The sequence below is a fragment of the Brachyhypopomus gauderio genome, chromosome 20 (genome assembly GCF_052324685.1).
Source record: "Brachyhypopomus gauderio isolate BG-103 chromosome 20, BGAUD_0.2, whole genome shotgun sequence".
Classification (NCBI taxonomy): Eukaryota; Metazoa; Chordata; class Actinopteri; order Gymnotiformes; family Hypopomidae; genus Brachyhypopomus; species Brachyhypopomus gauderio.
In genome coordinates, this window is record NC_135230.1 from 13,264,923 (window position 1) to 13,284,952 (window position 20,030).

At 40.7% G+C, this 20,030-nt stretch overlaps 1 protein-coding gene across 1 annotated transcript; it reads right to left on the minus strand.

Moving 5' to 3' along the window:
* Nucleotides 1-539: 539 nt before the first annotated feature.
* LOC143484006 (rho GTPase-activating protein 20-like) lies at nt 540-19,772 on the minus strand. Its single transcript, XM_076982420.1, has 15 exons — nt 19,404-19,772; nt 14,684-14,769; nt 12,301-12,471; nt 10,133-10,282; nt 9,716-9,757; nt 9,382-9,466; nt 9,225-9,299; nt 8,832-8,898; nt 8,498-8,686; nt 8,192-8,373; nt 6,856-7,020; nt 5,720-5,835; nt 5,440-5,629; nt 3,722-3,836; nt 540-3,515 (listed from the first exon to the last, which is right to left on the minus strand). The coding sequence occupies exons 1-15, from the start codon at nt 19,503-19,505 to the stop codon at nt 1,873-1,875; spliced, it is 3,378 nt and encodes a 1,125-aa protein (XP_076838535.1). The 5' UTR covers nt 19,506-19,772; the 3' UTR covers nt 540-1,872.
* Nucleotides 19,773-20,030: the final 258 nt, after the last annotated feature.

Below are 20,030 nucleotides of genomic sequence, written 5' to 3' on the forward strand. Positions count from 1 at the left end.
GACTCCTCATACAGGGTAATGTCAGCTTTGAAGGCCAGGTCAGTTTTGAAAAATAAGCCCTAGTCAGGTGGATTGTGTAGAAGAGGGTGCAGGGCATGTTTGGAACTTCAGTGGGATCAGTTCTGGTCCTGGGGAAGTTTTGGTCCAGAGATGAACAATATTGCATATTGGCATTTCCACCTCAGTTCCAAGCCAGCAGTTTTAAAGTAAAATCCTGAACTCTTAATCCGCCTGTGTTCAGTTCAAACATGCAAACAAAACTTATGGTTCCACAGTGAAACGTTATCTAATGGAAAAGTTCAGGATTCAGAAAATACCCATACCACGTAACTACAAATATTTTGACCAAGAGTCATGGTAAATGTTTATACCGGTCTGACAGGTTCAAAGGTTCTGCACCAGGAGACTGTTATGATGGCACAGCATCAAGAACCTGAAAGGCTCTGTAATTCCTGTAATACAGCATAATTACTCTATGAACGCACATGACTTGAAATGTGATTCGGAATTTAAGCGAGAACACAATATGCATTCTGGAATTAGTGCAGTACATTATCACAACTGTGACATTTTATTATGGCTGTTATAAACTTTCAAACTTCAAGATACAAATGATCTGTCGTCCATTACAATCGCAAATATACATGACCGCAGCAGCAAAGACAAAAATGCATTACTGCCTTAAGACACTATTGGAAGCGTAATAAAACAAATCTACACATCATAAAAACAGTATTTTATGAAGAGCACTAATATCATTTTATATACAATCATTATGCTACAATGTAATACACGTTCAAAGGGTTGGTAGCTATGTTCTAGAAAATAAACATCTCAATATTTGGAAAAGGAGAAGTTCTGCAAATGAAGACATTTTTAGAATGTTTTTTTCTGCTTTGTGTGCACGTCAGTATTCATTCACCGTCACTTCACAACTCTTCAGTCTTAAAATATAGAAATATATGTCTAAAGCATAAATACATAAATATAAATACACAAATATTTTACTGAGCACAAATTTCTTGGCTTATAAATTTTTTGTATGAACAGTTATCAAGTAGCAAACACATCAAATATATCACAGACCTTCAGTACTGATGTTTTATATGTAATCCTTAAATTTCTCACTGAAACCTAATGAAAACACACCAGCAGTCTTGAAAGTTACAATTTACATTTGATAAAGAAGCACACCTGCCATCACAATTATAGTTTCTTACAGAATATTAAGGACTAATTACATATCTACACAGTTACAGTTCGAACACTTCATATTAGCTTTGTTTAATATCATTAAGTTAATGAAAATATCAAGCTAATTTGGAACCTTGTTTTAATAATTTCCAAACTAATTAAATGGAAGTAAGGTACATGAAAGGACTGAATGAATCAAACTCCACTTCTGAAGAGCTATACGCTGCAAAAGCTTCTTGACACAGAGGATTAGTTAAGAACCCACCTTGTCTTAGGAACACACAGAAACACCAAAGATGTTAATCCACCAGTTACTTTTTAGCTTCTATGTTTAAGAAATCTATATTTATATGTACCATAATTTTGTTATTTAATCAGTAATATAATGCAAACACCTAATGTGCATAATTAACTTCCACATCGTTGCATTACATTTAACCAATAATTCTGATAATTGAGTTAGTGCAACTAATAGCTACAATTACCTTTTAAAAGTGGACCACCCAAACCTGATCTATGATGCAATGGATAGCATACATGACACAGTGGGTTTGATGTTCAATGCTTATCATGTATAATTCTTAGAGTATCAAGTACATAATCTAGTTTTCTGCAACCCACTGAAATTGATCAATTTAACACTGATATTGGGAAATGCTGCCTTCAGAGACCAAAAACCTAAACGTAAGACTCCTCTGCAAAAAGCATTTTTTCCAAGTCCTCCTTCCGAGGGTCACTGCACCTCCTCATCCACTCCCGTTTGCCATGGAGAACAGCCATTGCCACTTCCTGACTCTTTTTCAGATTATTCTGGGTGTCGTCACCTCCATGCCAAGAGAAATAGTCGCTCACTGCCTTGGAGGCAGAAGGTGACAAACAGAACTGGGCTGAGCTGACCTTGTCATGTGACTCCATATCAGACACTCTGGGTCCACGAGTAGCTTTCTCTTGTTTTCCTGTGGACTGCTTGCACAGACACTCCAGGCTCTTTGAGAACTCCTTATCCAGCAGCAGACAGCTCCGTCCGGGCTCAGATGCTCGACGCAGATTGGAAGGACGCACATGGGACTTCTCTTTCACAGGAATGAGAGAGTGTGATTTCTGCTTTAATAATGCTATGCATCGTGCACCTTGGCCGTAAAACATAGACTGTGGTAGACTGCTGCTGTCTCCTCCTGTAGTAGTGCTCTTTTGTATATTCCTGCTTCCAGGGGTTGACTTGTTCCCCGAGCCACCCTGGTTGTGAAGCTCTCTCAGTTCTTTTACTGTGAGTGGTTTCTCTGAGCCGGCGTAAACTGACATGTTACGCTGCATCTGGTTCAAGGCTTCTTGATACGTTGGAGGGCTGTTGGGTCTTTTCCTGGGAGTTGTAAGGCTAGACTCTGGACTTTCCTCCTTGATGTGGCGTGCGTTAGAAGGGTTATCACACTGGTGGATGGTATCATCAGTGTCGTCTTCCAGACCGATTTTGTCTTTAGATAGGGACAGTCTGTGGTCGGTCTTGAGCCAGGTGTTGGGATGTAGCCCATGGGTGTTCCTCAGATAACTCCAGTCAAATTTGTCTTTAGGTGGAGATTCCCTAGGGGAGGGGACTGTTGGGCCAGGTGAAGGTAAGGACTCAGCACTTGGTGATTTGGGCTTGAAGCTGGATCCAGGGTTCGTTTTGGCTATGTCGGCCGAGTGCTGAGAGAACACGCTGTCCAGGGAGCTCACCGAGGAATGTGTTGGAGACGCCCCAGGGGAGTAAAGACTCGAGTAGCTGCTCTCTAGATGCAGAGAAGGTGGTTTGAGTTGCTCTTTCTGTCGCTGGGGAGCACTTCTTTCACCGTGACCCCTCTCACTGGGGCTTCTCTGCTTCTGCAGTCTCAGCTCATTCAAATGCTTGACCGTGTCACCGCAGCCTGGGACCGTCACTCCATCATAACTGCCCTTTCGGTTCACGTTGGCCTCCGGGTGTTTGCTCACGGACGAGGTCGAGTTCCAGATGGCAGGCTCGGAGCAGCGCCTCTGCTGACGGAGTCCCCGCCGCAGTGCGGGCACCTCAGCGGGGAAAAGCGGGCGAAGAGATGATGGGCTCACTGCGGGGGAACCTATCCCAGGGCGTACGGTCGGGGGGAGGAGGGGCCTGGCAGCGGCGTTGTCGGGGTCTGCGTCTGGTTGGTCAAGATCACAGTCACTCAAAGTGAGGACCGAGTCGCGGCTACAACTGTCCCGATTTCCCCGTGACCTTTGTGTGGGCTGGAAAGGCGACCCGGAGTCATCGTTCAGCTCATTCTCAAGGCTGTCATAGGATGAGTCAGTCATCTGATAAGAGGACACATCTGAATGTGTTGGAAGAGGAAGAGGGCAAGATAATGGGTCAAGTATGAATAATATAACAGGGACATTTATTTCTAATGACATTATTAACATTGAAAAAAATTACCAGATGGTTATATTAAACAGTGATTTAAAAAAGATATTTATTACAAGAAAAATGAATTTTTATATGGTCAATTCTTGGAATTCTTTTTTTTTTTTTTTTTACCAGATCCATGACCATCTGTGCCGCATCTTTGAGGATAACCATCAAATAGTGTAGTCACATCTTCCCCCATTACTGCCATGCAATTTTCAATCATCAGGCGTGTCAAGTCACAAATCTAAGAACAGAGTAATAGCAACATTGATTTTTTTTTTTAAACAGCATCATAGGATAATCACAGTAGATACTCAAAATGCAAACGAATCCTTGGAATTAATGTTGTTCAAACTCAAAATTTTCAGCAGTATAGACATAGATGACAGATTTGGCTTGTAAATCTCTGGCTTACGACATTTGCCTGATGGTTTTATTCAAAGTGACTTACAATTATGATTTATACTATTCAAGCAATCGAGGGTTATAGGGCCTTGCTCAGGAGCCCAAAAACAGAAATGGTGGAGGAGCTTGAACTGGCAACCTTCCACTTACTATGCAAGTACCTTAACCAAAGAGCTACTACTGCTCCCTTACCCAAGCCCTTGATTAGAACAAAATTAGAACAAAAATTAAACACACATGGAGCACTGAGATGTTTCTTTTGGACTGTTTTCAGTTTGTATCCAGCAGACGTGCATTACCATGCTGTTCTGATTTCATAGCTGTTTATTAAAAATGTGTTTGCAGGCCTCAAAAAGAGCAAAGGAGCGTCTACCATAAAAATGTCAAGGCCTAGAAAACAGTCATTCAAAAACAAAACGTTTCAATCTTTATTACTATGTAGACAAACTTTGGAATGCAGTGATACTATTACCAACCAAACATTTCTCAAATGATGGAAGATTATACATATATATCTCTCCCACAATATTATAACACAGTATCAGTATCTAAAATGAGGCACAAAATAGTCTCATTTCACAAAACAGTCTTATGTCAACTTAAGAGGTTCAGAATAAACCAAAGTCTATAAAAGCCCAGTTCTCAGCACTCCAGACAGGCGGACTTTAGGTTTTTACACAATATGTAATTCAACAACCACACCAGGCAAAACACCAGTGACAGAGAGAATCCCATGTTCGTATTATTTACTCAAAGAAAAATAGCCATGTTATTGCAGCAGAAGCCTCACAAACAAATTTACAGTGGTTTATTTAGGCAGAGCTGGAATCAGCACCGCCAAGATCAGTGTTGCTGAGGAATGTCGAAATCTAAAAGTTTTCTGGACCGAACGGCAACGCACAGGCCGCCACACACGTCCACGCAAACCGCAAGAGGCGAGGGCTCCATCGCAGCGGATGCTGTGAGAATGGCACTGACCTCAGGAATCTGAAGGAAATGCTTGAAATATTTCCCAGCGAGCTGCTGCTTCCAGCAACTAGCTCGAAAAACAGCCCCAAACAAAAAAACAAAATGTGTGAAAGAAGATATGTGTATAAAAAACAGAGTACTGGAGTATGGGTGGCAACTTTCACTAATTGTATTACCAGTTTGGGGGAAAAGGCTCTGTATTTCATGCAAAAAAGTACCAAAAAGGTAAGTTCTTTTTTTAAAGACTAAATGTAGTATTCATACATTTACATGTATGCTTTACTTAAATAAAACTCAGCAGAGACTGCCTGGGCTGTCAGGTTTTTCAAAATATACTAGTATTAATGCCTGAGCTTATATTGTTTTTTTTTTTTTCTTCACATAAAAACGCTGCACCTTTGGTCCTCCCAAAGTGAACATACACGTGTTCTCAGGACTTTGAGGCTGGTGAGGAGACCGGTAGTACAACCAACCGTTTTGGCACCTTCACCCTCCATCTCAGGGCTGCTGGGAGCTGGGGAGGAGAGCAGGCTGGGAGAGATGCAGACCGCTAGGTTGAAGGCGTTCATCTGGTTGTCTTGGGCGTGGAGCTGGACGCTGTGGAGTACGGCCATCACGTGCTTTAGCAGGAGGACGTTCTCCGGGGGGAGAGCGGACACCAGTCTGAAAGGTGAAAGGAGTTAGCGGGCGTCCCCGGCTGTGTAATGTGTGTGCTGACATTCTGACCGAGGTGCTGAGGTGAGTTTAAAGTACTTCTGAATGGCCTTTAGCTGGTTATCGTCTGTGTCGTCGGACAGATCCATGGTGGCCATCCAGAGATCGTAGAGATCGGACATCAGCAGGTTGCCTGGTATGCTTCGCAGGAAGTCCTATGTTATGGGGGAACACACACATTCTATAGTCACAGTGCTGTGGATCACATAGTTCTGAAATCAGAAAACGCTGAATAAATTCTTTCTTAACAGCTGACTACACTGCTATGTCATACACTGCTGTTCTACTGACTCTGTTCATTTTAAACTTTAGAGATGATCTGTTAATGTTTTAGCAGGACTGCTTAATATATCTAATATATACAGGCAATTAAATCCTAAAATACTTTATGATATTTGCTTAAGATTATTTGCATCAATTCACACAGTTATGTGCAACATATTTAAATGTAATTATGCAATGTTGAGCACTTCTTAATTTGAGTGACCAATTCTGAGCATAGCTTAAGGGTACTTAACAAGGTACAGGATAATCTTGTAATATACTGTCCTTTGGCAACACACCAGATGACTCATAACCGATGAAATAATGGAAAGAACAAGTGTAAGTAACCACTTTCTGCCCTGGTTGACTTTCAATGGGAAATAAAGATATTTACCATGTTAAGTAAATATTTACCAAGTAAATACTACATATATACAGAGCAGTGAGTGCAGTGAAGGGGAAAAAAATCACTGGGATTTGTGCGGGATATATGATAGTTGAATATGAATATAAGTTGTCAAAGATGTCATACTTCAAAATGTACTTCCAAACCTTGTGCACAGTGAAATATGGAATTCAAATCTGGAATCCGCTTTGAAAACTAGAAAATGTTATCTGCTTGGTGTTATACAGTATTATGCTCTTCAAGAATGTCTCTCGGAACATGTGGGACACATATGACATCTATTCTGAGATATCCAGAAATGTAAACAGGGGTTATGTTCAGAGAAAAAAATGTCTCTCACACACACAGGTTAACAACAGAAACATGAACATATATGCACACGCATACACGCGCACACATTTGGGAAGGTGAGAGGATTATCAGCCACTTGGCAAAATAAAGGCTTACAGGTTGTTCCGTTCCATTAATATATTAATCTCAGCTTGTATCACAGAGTGAAGCTTGCCTTGAAGACTGCCGCGATCACAAAGACAGACTGGCGGCTGAACTGAATGTCCTGGATTCCTGAGTCCAGTCTGTCTCTCAACTCCCTGCAGGCTCTGGCCCCGGCAGAGCGCCGGAAGATTCCCCTCGTGAACGGCCCCTCTTGGAAGAGAAACACAAGCATGTCCTACAGACAGACAGACAGCGACAGAGAGATAGAGAAAGAACATAAAAACCACACATATTACATAACATACTATAGATGAGCGGGAAACCCAAAGGTAAATTTTATACTTTTGAATGTGCCCTGGAAATAGCCAGTACGGTAAATGTACGTGGGGTTTCATCACTTGACAGGTTCAAGCCCTCTCAAAAAGTCCAACACCATAGATCAATAGAGACAATGCATCAGATGAACCACTCCTGAGATAAAAGGGTCCTACCACCAGGGAGGGGATACATGACCATATAAGGCAACTTAGCTTTATAAAGAAACACTCCCTTCACTTCCTACTTTCTTACATATGAATATATAAACATACAGATGGACATCTCTCTCTCTCTCTCTCTCTCTCTATATATATATATATATATATATATATATATATATATATATATATATATATATATATAGACAGGCAGACAGACAGGCATTCAGAATCTAGCGAAGTACACAAGATTTCCAGAGAAACAGGATGTTTTGGACAGTGGTCCTTCATAAGCTATCAAGCACAGCTGATGAGGGACTCTGTCCAACATGTCCTGTTTTAAATATATCACTACATGTCTTACTACAGTACACTGCAATTAATCGATAGATAGATAGATAGATAGATAGATAGATAGATAGATAGATAGATAGATAGATAGATAGATAGATAGATAGATGGATGGATGGATGGATGGATGGATGGATGGATGGATGGATGGATGGAGAAAAAAGTGCGTAAGTGTATCTGAAGTGTCTCAGTGCTAACGTTTTGCTAACACCAGTAAACATGGCCTTTGCTTGAAGGTGGTACTCAGACCTGTCGCACTTCAGTGGAAAGATTCATCACTGCAATATGCACACACAACTTTGCTTTTATCTATACTTATATATATATAGAAGTTTTTTAAAACACAATGCACAGTGGACCTCACAGCCTCCTTAGTCACCATATGATCTGTATTTGCACATTTCAATTATTCAGACCTGCATGGGACTTACAGGAGCATTCTGGGGTCAAACCAGCAAGAAATACAAGAAAAATTCAAGAAATATACTTAAAAAAAAGAACACACTTTAAATTGTTATTGCCTTGTAGTTTACTACTGACTTTTTTTATGACTGTGGTGAATATAATTCCCACACTCACCATGATGGGCTTGGGAAGGCTGTTTTCCTTGCATACCACACTGAGTGGCAGACCAAAGAGCCTACCAGTTGCAGGGGGAAGGGGGGATAGGGGTGGGTCATCTAACTGAGTGGTGGAGCCACGCCAAAACGCCCAGTTGATCAGCGACCGTCGTCTTTTGAAAGGTTTCTGGTCTGGATCAACTTAAGAGTTTGAGAAGATTAAAAGGTATTTACTGCAATAAATAAAGTAAACAAAAATAATCAAAAATTATATATATAACATATATAAATAACATTCTAAAAAAATTATGGAAAGGACAATTACCCACAAAAGAGTGGCCCACGGCAACCCGACTTGGCTTAAGGATGAATTGGCATGGACTATCTGATTGCAGCTGATCAAAGAGTAGCTCCACCTGTCTGTCAGGAGGAGTATCTGCATCACTTTTGACACCAGTTTCGTCCAAGGGCTCTCTTATATGGTTCATCTGTATACTGAAAGGAAATTCGTGACCTGTGTAGAGTAAAAATGAAGGAATCAATATTCCTTGTTCATATTACACTTCTACACTAAGCCGGAATCAATCTAAATAAACATAAATTGCATGAAGACGCTATGACCTTGTGGAGAAGTGCTGTAAATGTGGTAGTGAACTCACCAATGAGAGGGTAAGGGGCATTGTCGTTTCTGGAACTCACCCACAGCTGATAGTCCTTAACACAACCCTGTAGAGACAAACACGTTCAGGGAAATGTTGTGTAGCAGGATAAACAGCTGGCCTATCCAATCAACCATGTGGGGTCATGTTTTGAGACAGGTATTTTGGGTTAGACTAGATACACAATGGTAGCTATGACACACTAGAACTCCATGTTCTTTTAGATGCATCTTGGTTTTATTAAACGCATTTCTGTGGAGTCACTGGAGGAACAACAAACAGATTACTGACACATCAGAGTTAAATACCCTGCATAACTGCACTCACTCAATGATAATTCTGCCCACCAATCGCAGTGTTCGACTGCCAAAGACACGGTGCAGTGATGCTTACCACAATGCCGAACTGCTGCAGCGCTAAACGAATTACTTCATTAGCATTGTCAGAATTACTCACAGCAAGGGTTTTCTGAACAAAGAGAGAGTAGCCAATGAGATTTCAGCATGATTAGTACAGAGAACAGTACTTATTTGAAGGCACGGGCACCTACGTATGAAAAATTCCTTATATCCTTTGCATACACTTTTAGAGGGATAGTTTTGGGGTGATCCTTCTCTTTCTCATCCTTTATTCGACTGTGAATATTAAGGACAGACACAGACTGAATTCAGAAGGAAAATGCCATTAAATGAAAGAAAGACAAATGCAGTCTTTTACTCTAGTGTTTTCTCAGACAATTTTACTGACAAAACCTGCATACCCAATCAATCTTCTGCTACACTGAAAGAATTCTGTAGTATTTTTAGAAGTGACTGTGGTATTTTTTAGAAGTGACTGTGGTATTTTTTATAAAGATAAATGTTCCGCTCATGCCTCCAACATACCTTTTTATGAAGGAGAGCCACCTCTCTTTCTGTTCAACTGAGCTATGGTAGGAAAAAGCATAAAATTGTTTTTATCAATAAATCCCAGTGTATGATAACCACCATCTGAGCTGCACTTTCACCCGTTTACAGTTATTAATAGAACACGGTCATGATCTTCCATGACTTGTCTACATTTGGTTCAGAATGTTCCATTTACAGACTGTATCTATGTTAGAGTTACTTTCCTAAAAGCGTTTTTATTTATATTTTATTATTTATAAAACAGTGAAACAATTAAAATAAGAATGAAAAACAAGTCAGCCCTTGTTATGATGTACAAGTTAATGTTGTTCTAAATCCAAGCATAAATTCAAAGGGGTTTCAACTTGTGTGCAGAGCATTCATAGCACGCAGAAGATCAACGATCTGCTGTACCTGAATGTGGCTACACAGTTGCAGGTGGGCCAACCCATGACGAAGCTCCTGTCCAGGCTGCTACTTCCCTCACACACTTCATCCATGCAGTCCGCTGTCCACATTTCACAGACACGGGCCTGTGCCTTCAGCTTAAAGTTAGTAGACGACCTGTTCGCAAAACATGGGACACGCTTGTTTACACACAGCAGACGTTAAAGTTTATCATGTCAAACGCTGGATGTGTGGATCTGAAATCTGAGAGTATGTCACATGAGTAAGATTATCAGGAACTACATTAGAGTTATGCACCTTCTAAACTAACCACAGCAGTTTAGTGCTTTCAAAAAGAAGGATGCCCATCTTTCCATAGCCATGCGCTCACCCACGGGCACACACTCGTGCATGTGCACACACTCGTGCACGTGCATAGACTCACGTGTGCAGAGACTCAAAGCACACTTTTGGTTCCCATTCTACATTTATACTGATGCTCTTCAACAAGCTCTTGCTCAATCATTTCATTTCCACATCCAGGGCAGAAAACGAAAGAGATCTGAACGGTGTCTCATGATCTTCTTTACCAGCCTTCCCCATTAACACGCTGACATGGCACAACTGTTCTTTACAGCCCTAAAGGAATATCCCATGATCTTCCAATTTAATCTCCGTCTGCAGCATCTCTATTATTATGGAGAATAATTTTGACCCCTTTCCCTTTACAACTAACAGAAGAGCCTCTTGAACCCATATACATTTATAATCGAAACCTACAGGGCATTTATTGAGGAAAGACGAAAGATCAAAGAGATGGAAAAATCAAAAATATGCCTTTAAAAGTTTAAAAAACACCCAGGCAGAACCATTTCAGAATTCTTTGGCTTGTCTAAGAGAACAGTGGTAAGTAATTTTCTAGGACAAGGTAAGCAAACCTTGTACTCCCGAGAGCTGGTATGCAGGCTTTCATGCCAGCCCAAGATGGTCCACGTTACAGTCGACACAATTACCTGGACTGTCTCAATTGAGGGTCAGTGGTCCACCACAGAATGGTTCTACATTCTCCCAAAACAGCTCTCTGCAAATATCTAGCCCAAAAGTGGAGACTTGTGTAATATCGCCCCTTCATCACAACCTGGAAACTTGAGGGAACATTTTAGAATAGCAAAATGACAGAAAACACCTGGGAGACATCCAAAACTTAGACTTTGAGACTACCAGAACTTAACGGTCTCCGATATTACATTTCTAAATAACAACTCCATGCCATGTAAGGCTATATTACGCTGTGCCAATGGTGTTGCCCAAGCACACCTTCTCATCAAAATTGACAAACAAACAAACAAATAAATAAATATATATACACATATATACACACACATATATATATATATATATATATATATATATATATATATATATATATATATATATATATATATATATATATATATATAAAGCCCTTAAGGAGCTAATAATGAGGAAAGGTTATTCATGTTTAAACACTTACATCAACAACTATCTATTCCATTAAGACCCTTTTAAGAGTAGTGAGAGAATTTAAGACTGTGAGACTGTGGAATTTAACTGCAAAAGATGCTAAATACATATAAACCAAAGTCTAAACACAGAGATGACACTGGATCACCAATACGAGAGCACTGCGCGTGATAGCGCTAACTACTCCCGCCTCTGTGTCCTTCACAGGGTCTGTGGTGACTTTGATCCTAAACCCAGCCACAGATCGACTTAATTGGCCCTCTGGGTCGTAATTATGGAGAAGAGCCCCCTGGCTGGGCAAGGCACCCAGGGAAAGGAAGGAGATGTGGGCCACAGAACCCTCAGAGACTAAATAAAAAGAGAAAGAGAAGGGGTGGAGGAACACAGCACCCCTCCGCCGTGTCTCCCGCCGACTTCTCACATCTCTACTTATGCTTCTCATTTTGTGGTCACTATTCAAAAACGTGTCATAGTTCCAAATGGATGGCAGTTGGAGGCTTTTCCGGCAAACTGAAGCGAACAACGTCAAAAACTGTTTTTGCGAGACCGAAAGGTGCAAGATTTATTGTGTCTTACACACGAGATGACAGAATATTGGTCAATTTCTCCAATTAATTTCACATTCTTATACATTAATCGTGTCATGTCCTCAGTTTGTTTCAATACATTCGAAATGTTTAAGGGGCTCGTACTTGGCCTTGCTGATGAGCAGGATGTCTGTGAACAGGAACAGGTGCCTGTCCTGGGTCTGTAGTCCAGTCTTCAGCTGGGCATAAGCGTGTGAGATGAACCTGCGGGACGGAGAGAGGTACGACTGCACCAGCAGGCAGGTCTCTGGGCTGACCGGGGACAGGCAGTTCTCCCTGTGAACGAAGAGCATGTTAGCATGTTAGCATGTTAATCTCTTGTTAGTGCATGCTGGGAAAAAACCAAACAAACAAAATAAATGTTTTGTTTCGCGTGAGTGGCTTGTTAAAATGTCATTGTTCTGAACGACCCAGATTCAGTAAGAACAAAAGCACTAAACTCGCTCATTAAACTTTGAACAACAGCATTTTATGGTTGGTTGGACATATTAAATAACATACGATACTTAAAGATATGGCAATCTGCAGGTGGGAATGGACATTCTAAACCAGCGGTCACTAGCCCTCCTTGCTGAGGTCCCTCCTGCTGAGATTACTGACCTCTCCACTTCAGCACACCTGATTCAGCTTAGGGACTTCTTGAGAAGCCCACGAGAAGATTGAACAAGTGCTAGACAGTGTAAGGAAATAAACTCCAAAGGAATATATAGATTTTCCAGGAGAAGGTTTAGTGACTAGTTCTTCTCCTGAACTAATACATTTTTAGACCTACAAATGGAACATTAATGCCACGAAAATGAAAGAAATTACAAAAGATAAACCGAAATAAGCAAATGTCAACACTGTTTAATCTATCAGGAAAAGACCTGCCTGGAACTAACCAAGTATGGGTTCATGGGGCATCTGGGGTCATCGTTAGAGTGGAAACAGTGACTAACTCTCCAGCTTCAACAAGGTTATTCTCATTCAGAATGACTCAGGTCAAAGCCAGAGACCTATATTTAGCCCATATAACCCCAGCATTATCCTTCTAAGAAGATTTACTCCTGCAAAAAATGCTGATGGAGTCACTTCGGGACCCTGAGCTGCTGTGAGAATGCAACGCTGCTCCAGCGTCAAAAAAGCATTTGCTGCTTTATTCACAAGTGAAGATAAGAGGTTGAGAGGTTTCAGAAGGATCCCCGGTGGCACATCTCAATGCAGGCTCTGCAAAAAAGTCTAGGGCTGACTTTCAACACCACTGACATGTTCACGTTTACAAGGATGTAGAAAGCTAAATACCATGTTCACCACATTTGCCACAATACCACATCAACATTATCTGCCTTAGAAGCACAGACACAGAAATGCATGCAAGCTTACTCACGAACACATGCACACACACACACACACACACAAACACACACGCATGCTCTCACCCACACTGACATACGAAGTGAAATGTCTCATCAAAATCATGTTTAGATCTCAACACAGATAAAATCATGTTGAACGTTATGAAAACGCAGGTCTCCTCCAAGAACTGCATGATATGACATTAAATGTGCAGTAATTGTTTAAGTGCTTTCATCAGGAAGCTTATTAGAACTGACTTGCACTCTGACCCAGCCACATACAGCCAGAGTGATTTCAATCTATCAAGTCTCTCTAAATCAAGTTCCAGAGCAGAAAAGTGAAGTTGTAACAGATCTCGAAAACCCGCTGAACGCAGAGTGCACATTGCTGCATGCTTAAAAAACAAAGTGTCTGTGCAAAACGAATGCGGCTGAATTTAGAAAAGTGTCCAGTGTGGCTAATCGGCCTGCCCAAAATGTCCTGCTCCAGTGTCTCAATCTGCACATGCGTTCTGCGTGATGATCCTTCCCTCCTTCCCGGGGGGGACAGGATGGCACCCTCTCTCGTGTCAGTGAAATGTGTTCACATTCACACCGTTGCTGCCACTGCATGAATAGACTGGGAGATATTTAAAGGGCCGTGAATATTTCCCACTCCTCCATCACCCTCGCATTCAAATATCATCTGTGCTATTGCTGTAATGCAATTAACACTGGGATTTCAGATCATCACATATATGATGGGGCATATAAATGGTATAACTTAATATAAGATGGGTGGTCCTGCCTCCCAAGAAAACAAACTAGCACAAAGTTAATTGTGACATAAGTTCATAGTTTTGGCAAAAGGAAATGAAAACACATTAATTAATGCATTTAATTAATTAACCACTTGTTCCTTAGTTTATCAGTTTGTTTCTCACTGTTTACTGAATATACTGTGCATGAAATACCACCTTAAGTACTTTTTTGCTTTAAATGTTTAGTGTAACCATGTAAATGTTGAAAGTGCAATATAACCTTCAAAAAGCAAGCCAGAATTATTTCAAGCCTTTCACGTGTAAAGATATTTTAACCCATCAAAAATGACTAAGAGGGAAAGAAAAGTTTCAGTTCAGCAGTGAGAGGTTCCTGGACAAGATCCATCTTCATACCTGGACATGGTTCTGGATCTGGTGAGCGCTTTGCTGATGACCATGGAAGGAGCTGACTGCCTGCGGCAGGACAGGGCCTTCATCCTCTGGGACAGAAATGACAGGGAACAGAAATGAACACTTCAAACTGCTCAGTTTACATGACAGACCAGATCGGCACGATCAGCTTTTGTGCGACATGAAACTTTCCGTGGCTAATGAAGCCGTGTGTGACGAAAACAAATGTAAGTAGACAACTTTGAAGAGTCAGTCAAAGGGTAGAGAGGCGCTTTGATCCAGCAGGTCTTTGAGCTTTGCCTAATGAGCATGTGCTGCATTTTGCACTTTGCTTGAAAGAAACACACAGATTAAGTCCCTAAGTTCCTGTCCAGGTTTACTGTGCCCAGGTTTACTATGGGGACGTATATCTCTAGTTCCTCTAGTTCCATAACAGAGCTGATTTACAGCATTATCACTATCGCTCAACCAGACCTACTTCCTACCATTATATTGAACAGACAAGGAAGGTAGTGGGCTGCCATGTTGAATCCATGAACCTGGAGATGTCTTAATAAGGGAATGGTTGTTATTAGCAGAAAAGCCCTAAGTGTTGCCATAACAACATTGTTCCTCATGGTGAGATAGAGAACACAGCAGGTAATCATAAGTGAGGAGGTTTAATAAGCTTAGTCAGTCAAAGTGGATGGTATAACCTAAGAGGCAGGGGGTCCAGAAGAAGTACCCATTTAAAACGTTCTGTTTGTTACTGCATATACTGTAATGCAATTGACTACAGAATACACAGCGGTGCTTGAAAGTGTGTGAATCCTGTAAACGTTTGGACTGATCCAAACATTTCTGCATAAATATGACCTAAAACTTCATCAGATTCTCACCTAAGCCTAAAAGATTAAGAAAGATTAAATCAAACAAATAAAAAATGTTTAATCTGTTTGGAAAATGGAACATTTGGAAAATGGTCCTGTGGCTAAAGGATGTGAACTTTTGCTTTCAGTATCTGGTGTGAGTCCAAACTCCATAGAGATGGTTTTGTGAGCTTTTCCCAGTACCTGTTCTTCTGTGGATCTTCAGAAATCTCTATTGTTTGTGCAATGATACACTTCCAAAAACGTGTTGTGAAAATGAGACTTGAGATGAGATCCCTGTTCTTTAAATAGAACATGGTGCCGATTTACACCCGACTGTCATCACACTGATTGACCTAACCTGACACATATTTCATATTATCTGCTAAAGGTTCACATACTTTTTCCACTCACAGATATGTAACACTAGACCCTTTCCCTCTATAAATAAATTAGTCTAACATTTTTCAATCATTTGTTTGATTCAATTTATCTATGTGTGACATCTGGTGAAGTTTTAGGTCAAAGTTATGTAGATATATTGAAACTTTTAAAAGATTCACAAACTTTCAAGCAGCACTGTAATTGCTTGGGGGTGTAAAAGAGCAATGGTGAGAAAGAAACAATCACTTTTCAGTTGTGAAATAGCAATTCAATTGTAGAGAGGGGGTTGCAAGAGGGGCGAGAGAGACAACACAACAGGCAGTAGTAAACGAACACCTTTAATGAGCTCAGCTGAGACCTAACAGCCATGGACAAGCAGGGGACGTAGAAATGCGAAGAAACATACAAAAACAGTTTGCATTGTTGCACTTTCTTATTCCGCTGCTTGTAGCATAGCTACGTTATTGTGATGTATTTTCTGACGAGAACAAAAAATATCCCTCGAATTGTATTGAACACCTGATAACAAGCCTGTTGCTGAAACATTAACCTAATGTTCTGTACAAGCTGCAAATACTTAAATGCAAACACTTATTTCGCTTGCAGTCCCTGTGGTATAACTGATTGAGAATGAAACCTTTCTGCCAGTAATACCAGACACAAGGGGCTTACCAGATATTACCCAATATTCTCTCAATAGTTTTCTAGCTTGCTTGTACGTGTGCTATTTTGGATAAGATAAGAGAGGTCATAAAGTTAAGATTTTTAGATAAGAGAGAAAACTTAACTTTATGACCAATGAGTTATGCATTTTTATACACAACCTGTATAAATGAATAGTATAGTATGAATTCTCTCTTGACTCTCACAATGTGTCTCTCTGTTTGGGCATCCCTGGTCCCAAGCTGTCACTCATTGATCAGCACAGGTGAAAGGATAAAGCTGTAAGTAGGTGTCAATCACAATATGTCTTCCACAAAAAAGTCTTGCCGATTGGTATCACCTGATGTAGGCACACAACTGTAGGAAAGGCTCTAGCGCTAATCAGACCATAGAAGGACCATCTGGATGAGACTATAGAAAGAGTCTGATATTTTTACAACATATAAAATATAATTAAGAAAAACAAAATGGAAAATATTATATAAATCAATAAAAAAGCGAGATCATACTTTATTCTTATAACAATGCTTTAAAAGCTTGTAATGAGTTTTTTTCTGGCTATAGTCCATAAACATCTCAGAAAAAACTTAAGTACAGAGATTACTCAGACAGAAACTTCTCAGGCAGTTTCTCAACAAGAAGAAAATATTCTTACAGAATACATCTTTATGTTCCTCCCTGTCATAAGCATGTGAGCACTGGTGTGAAGAATTTCCTCTCACCTCACACTAAGCGCCATTTTGTAATGTTTTACCCCATAAAGGGGATATACCCTACTGTAAAGATGGCGTAACTTTCTCAGAAATGCTTCCATGTCTCTTCTGCCTCATCTTCACGTTATTTTAATTAAACACCACATGTGGGATTCTCCCCTCCGCGACACCACCATTATCGGCGGCGGGGTAAAGGGAGGAGGACGGTCCTCTGAACTTACCAGGAAGTGCCCTGCGTTCCACTGCCTGATTTTGAGAAACAAACAATTTCCAGTTTCCACAGGGAGCCCGAGGCAGGCCGTGCTGCAGATACACACCATCCGGTGTGCAGCATGTTCTTAAAATACTCACAAGTTTCCAGCCTTCACCTCGACAGAGGGAGTGCAAGTCACCAGAACTGGAGACTGGTCTACATATCCGCTGGCCAAGAACTTTTACTTTAACACTGAACTACTGTATGTTGAAGGTGCGTGGTTCCAGTCTTTACAGTCTACGCAGCTAGAACAATCTCCTGCTCTTATTTTCTAGGGACAAAATACATGACAAGCTCTCATGCTGTTCCTACTCATGACTCTGTAGGCATTATGTGTTAATTGTCACAGAGTAGACGCTAAGATCAAATCAAAGCTGTGCAGCTGTGATTTAGGATGTGATAGGCAAACCGGATCCCCTATCTGCAATGTTATTCTAAGAAGTTTTACACTCAGCTGTTGTTCTTGGCTGTGGTGTGTTACTCTAGTGTTTGTGCACAAGAGCGCTGAGGTAGTGTTATGAAACGGAAGGCCTGTCACAACCGACCATTAGAGTCCAATTCTGCACAACCATATTCTGTTTGTCTGTAAAGACATATTAAGCTGTTCTGTTTGCAGAGTGGCTGATTTTCCAATTTCATTGAAACAAGAAGGCATTATTTTAAGGTTTAGAAGAAAATTAAAAACACGTCTTTCAAAACTACAATTCACTTCAACCAACACAGGGTCAAGAGAACATAACTGTCAATGAAAAAAGGCCCAGGTACTTCGTGAGCCAGGCAAACAGCCAAATATCACAGTCAAGGACAAAGGATTGAACATTCAAACTCAAAAGCCCATTCCTTGTTTCCAAAATCACGCAGAGGTGTTTTAAAAACAGACAAATCACGTACAAAATAAAAACAAACAAAACCAATGATGACAAACACGATGGCCTGACCACTGGCAATCCAGACTGGAGAGGGATCCCCGGAATAACTGTCCTCTGCGTAAACATGGAATTACGTTAAATAAAGCACTGTTCAGACAGACCTTACCAAGGGCGCCAGGGCTCGCAACTCTCGACCACAAAGAGAGGGACGCGGTGTTGACAACAGTTTTCCACCTCATTATTACATTAGGCTACGAAGCATGGGTTGTCAAATTATGGAAGAGAAAACAACTAGACGTCGTATGCGCTAAGTGTAAACAACGAACTCAAACAAAACAAACCAATAACATTACGCTGACATCTTCTTGGAGAGTTTCAGTTCCCGACAGGGCACGTGCCTGGCGTTTATTAAACGGCATTAAAAGTAAATAGACACTACAAGGGTGTAAAGGACACGGACCTTTAACAAAAGATATGTCCACAAACATTGTATTCATGTGATTTTAACTGTGCGAATATGCAAGACAGTAGTTCATGGACACTCTGAAAAACAGTAAGTAAGTTGAGTAAGTGAGTAAATTGCCTCTGTAGGGAAAACATCCAGAGTTCATCACCTCGTGCCATATCCACAAATTCACTAAACTTGGACCCTCTTTATTTTCCCTAAATATTTTCTATATTTCCCAGGAAAAACAGATCCATTTGCAAAGGCTCAGACAACAATTTCTAAACAAGTGCAGAATGTTATTGCATTGAGAAGATAGCAAATGTACATATAATCAGCAGACAAAGAAATGTACATATAAACTTGCGCGAGAACGTGCACAATTGCCCAGATACAGTATAGCATTGCGACTTGAAACGACTCTACATACTTTTCTGATACTGCAGGAAAAAAGAATTTCAAGAAACATTTTAGATCAGAATAAGCAATAATGACATCATTTTGCTGTAACTTTAATTTCTTCGAGTAATAAAATATGCATGTCTTACCCTCTTGTTATCCAAGTGCGCGCACATTTTTGTTTCGTCCGTCAGTGATGAAGAACGATTCTGGTTGATGTCAATTTGCTGCTGAGGTGACATACTTGCCATTCAGAGAGTTACAGGTGGTTGGACTGATCCAAGCAAAGTAACCCCCTGCGCACTTAAGTCCAAGTTATCCCACGAGAGAGAGAGAGAGAGAAAATACACGTTCATAATAATGTAAAAGCATCATTCAGAATGCATCTCCAAATTGTTTTACAAACAACATGGTCAAACGACGATAGAGCAAAAACATAGTCCATAGCAGGTAATGTCCACGGAAAAGGACACCTCGATGCGCCGAGCTGCGGTATCCTGAAAGGCGAAAAAAACTTTCATTTGGCGATTGACAAGCCCCGCGCCGCTGGGTCCTAACGCTTCCGCTTACGCCATAACTGATTACTGGGCCGCCATAACGTCTGCGCGAGCCACGCTATAGGTTACTAGAAGCAGTGGATGAGAAACCAAGTATATATTCAGATGGCAGTTTAGTCAAAAGTTAAAACTAAGCTCTAACCTTCTTACAGCTTACTTTAAACTAACTGTAGCGTATATTAGGTTTTTCATCAGTTAATTAGTCTTGATCCGTCAAAA

Excerpts from the sequence above, each read along its gene's own strand:
- LOC143484006 (XM_076982420.1), bottom strand. The coding sequence starts at position 19,505 with ATGGCAAGTATGTCACCTCAGCAGCAAATTGACATCAACCAGAATCGT. Across the intron at positions 10,283-12,300 it reads CTGCTCATCAGCAAGGCCAA|GTCGTCTACTAACTTTAAGC; the intron begins GTACGAGCCCCT and ends TTTTGCGAACAG. Across the intron at positions 3,516-3,721 it reads CACAGATGGTCATGGATCTG|ATGTGTCCTCTTATCAGATG; the intron begins GTAAAAAAAAAA and ends CAACACATTCAG.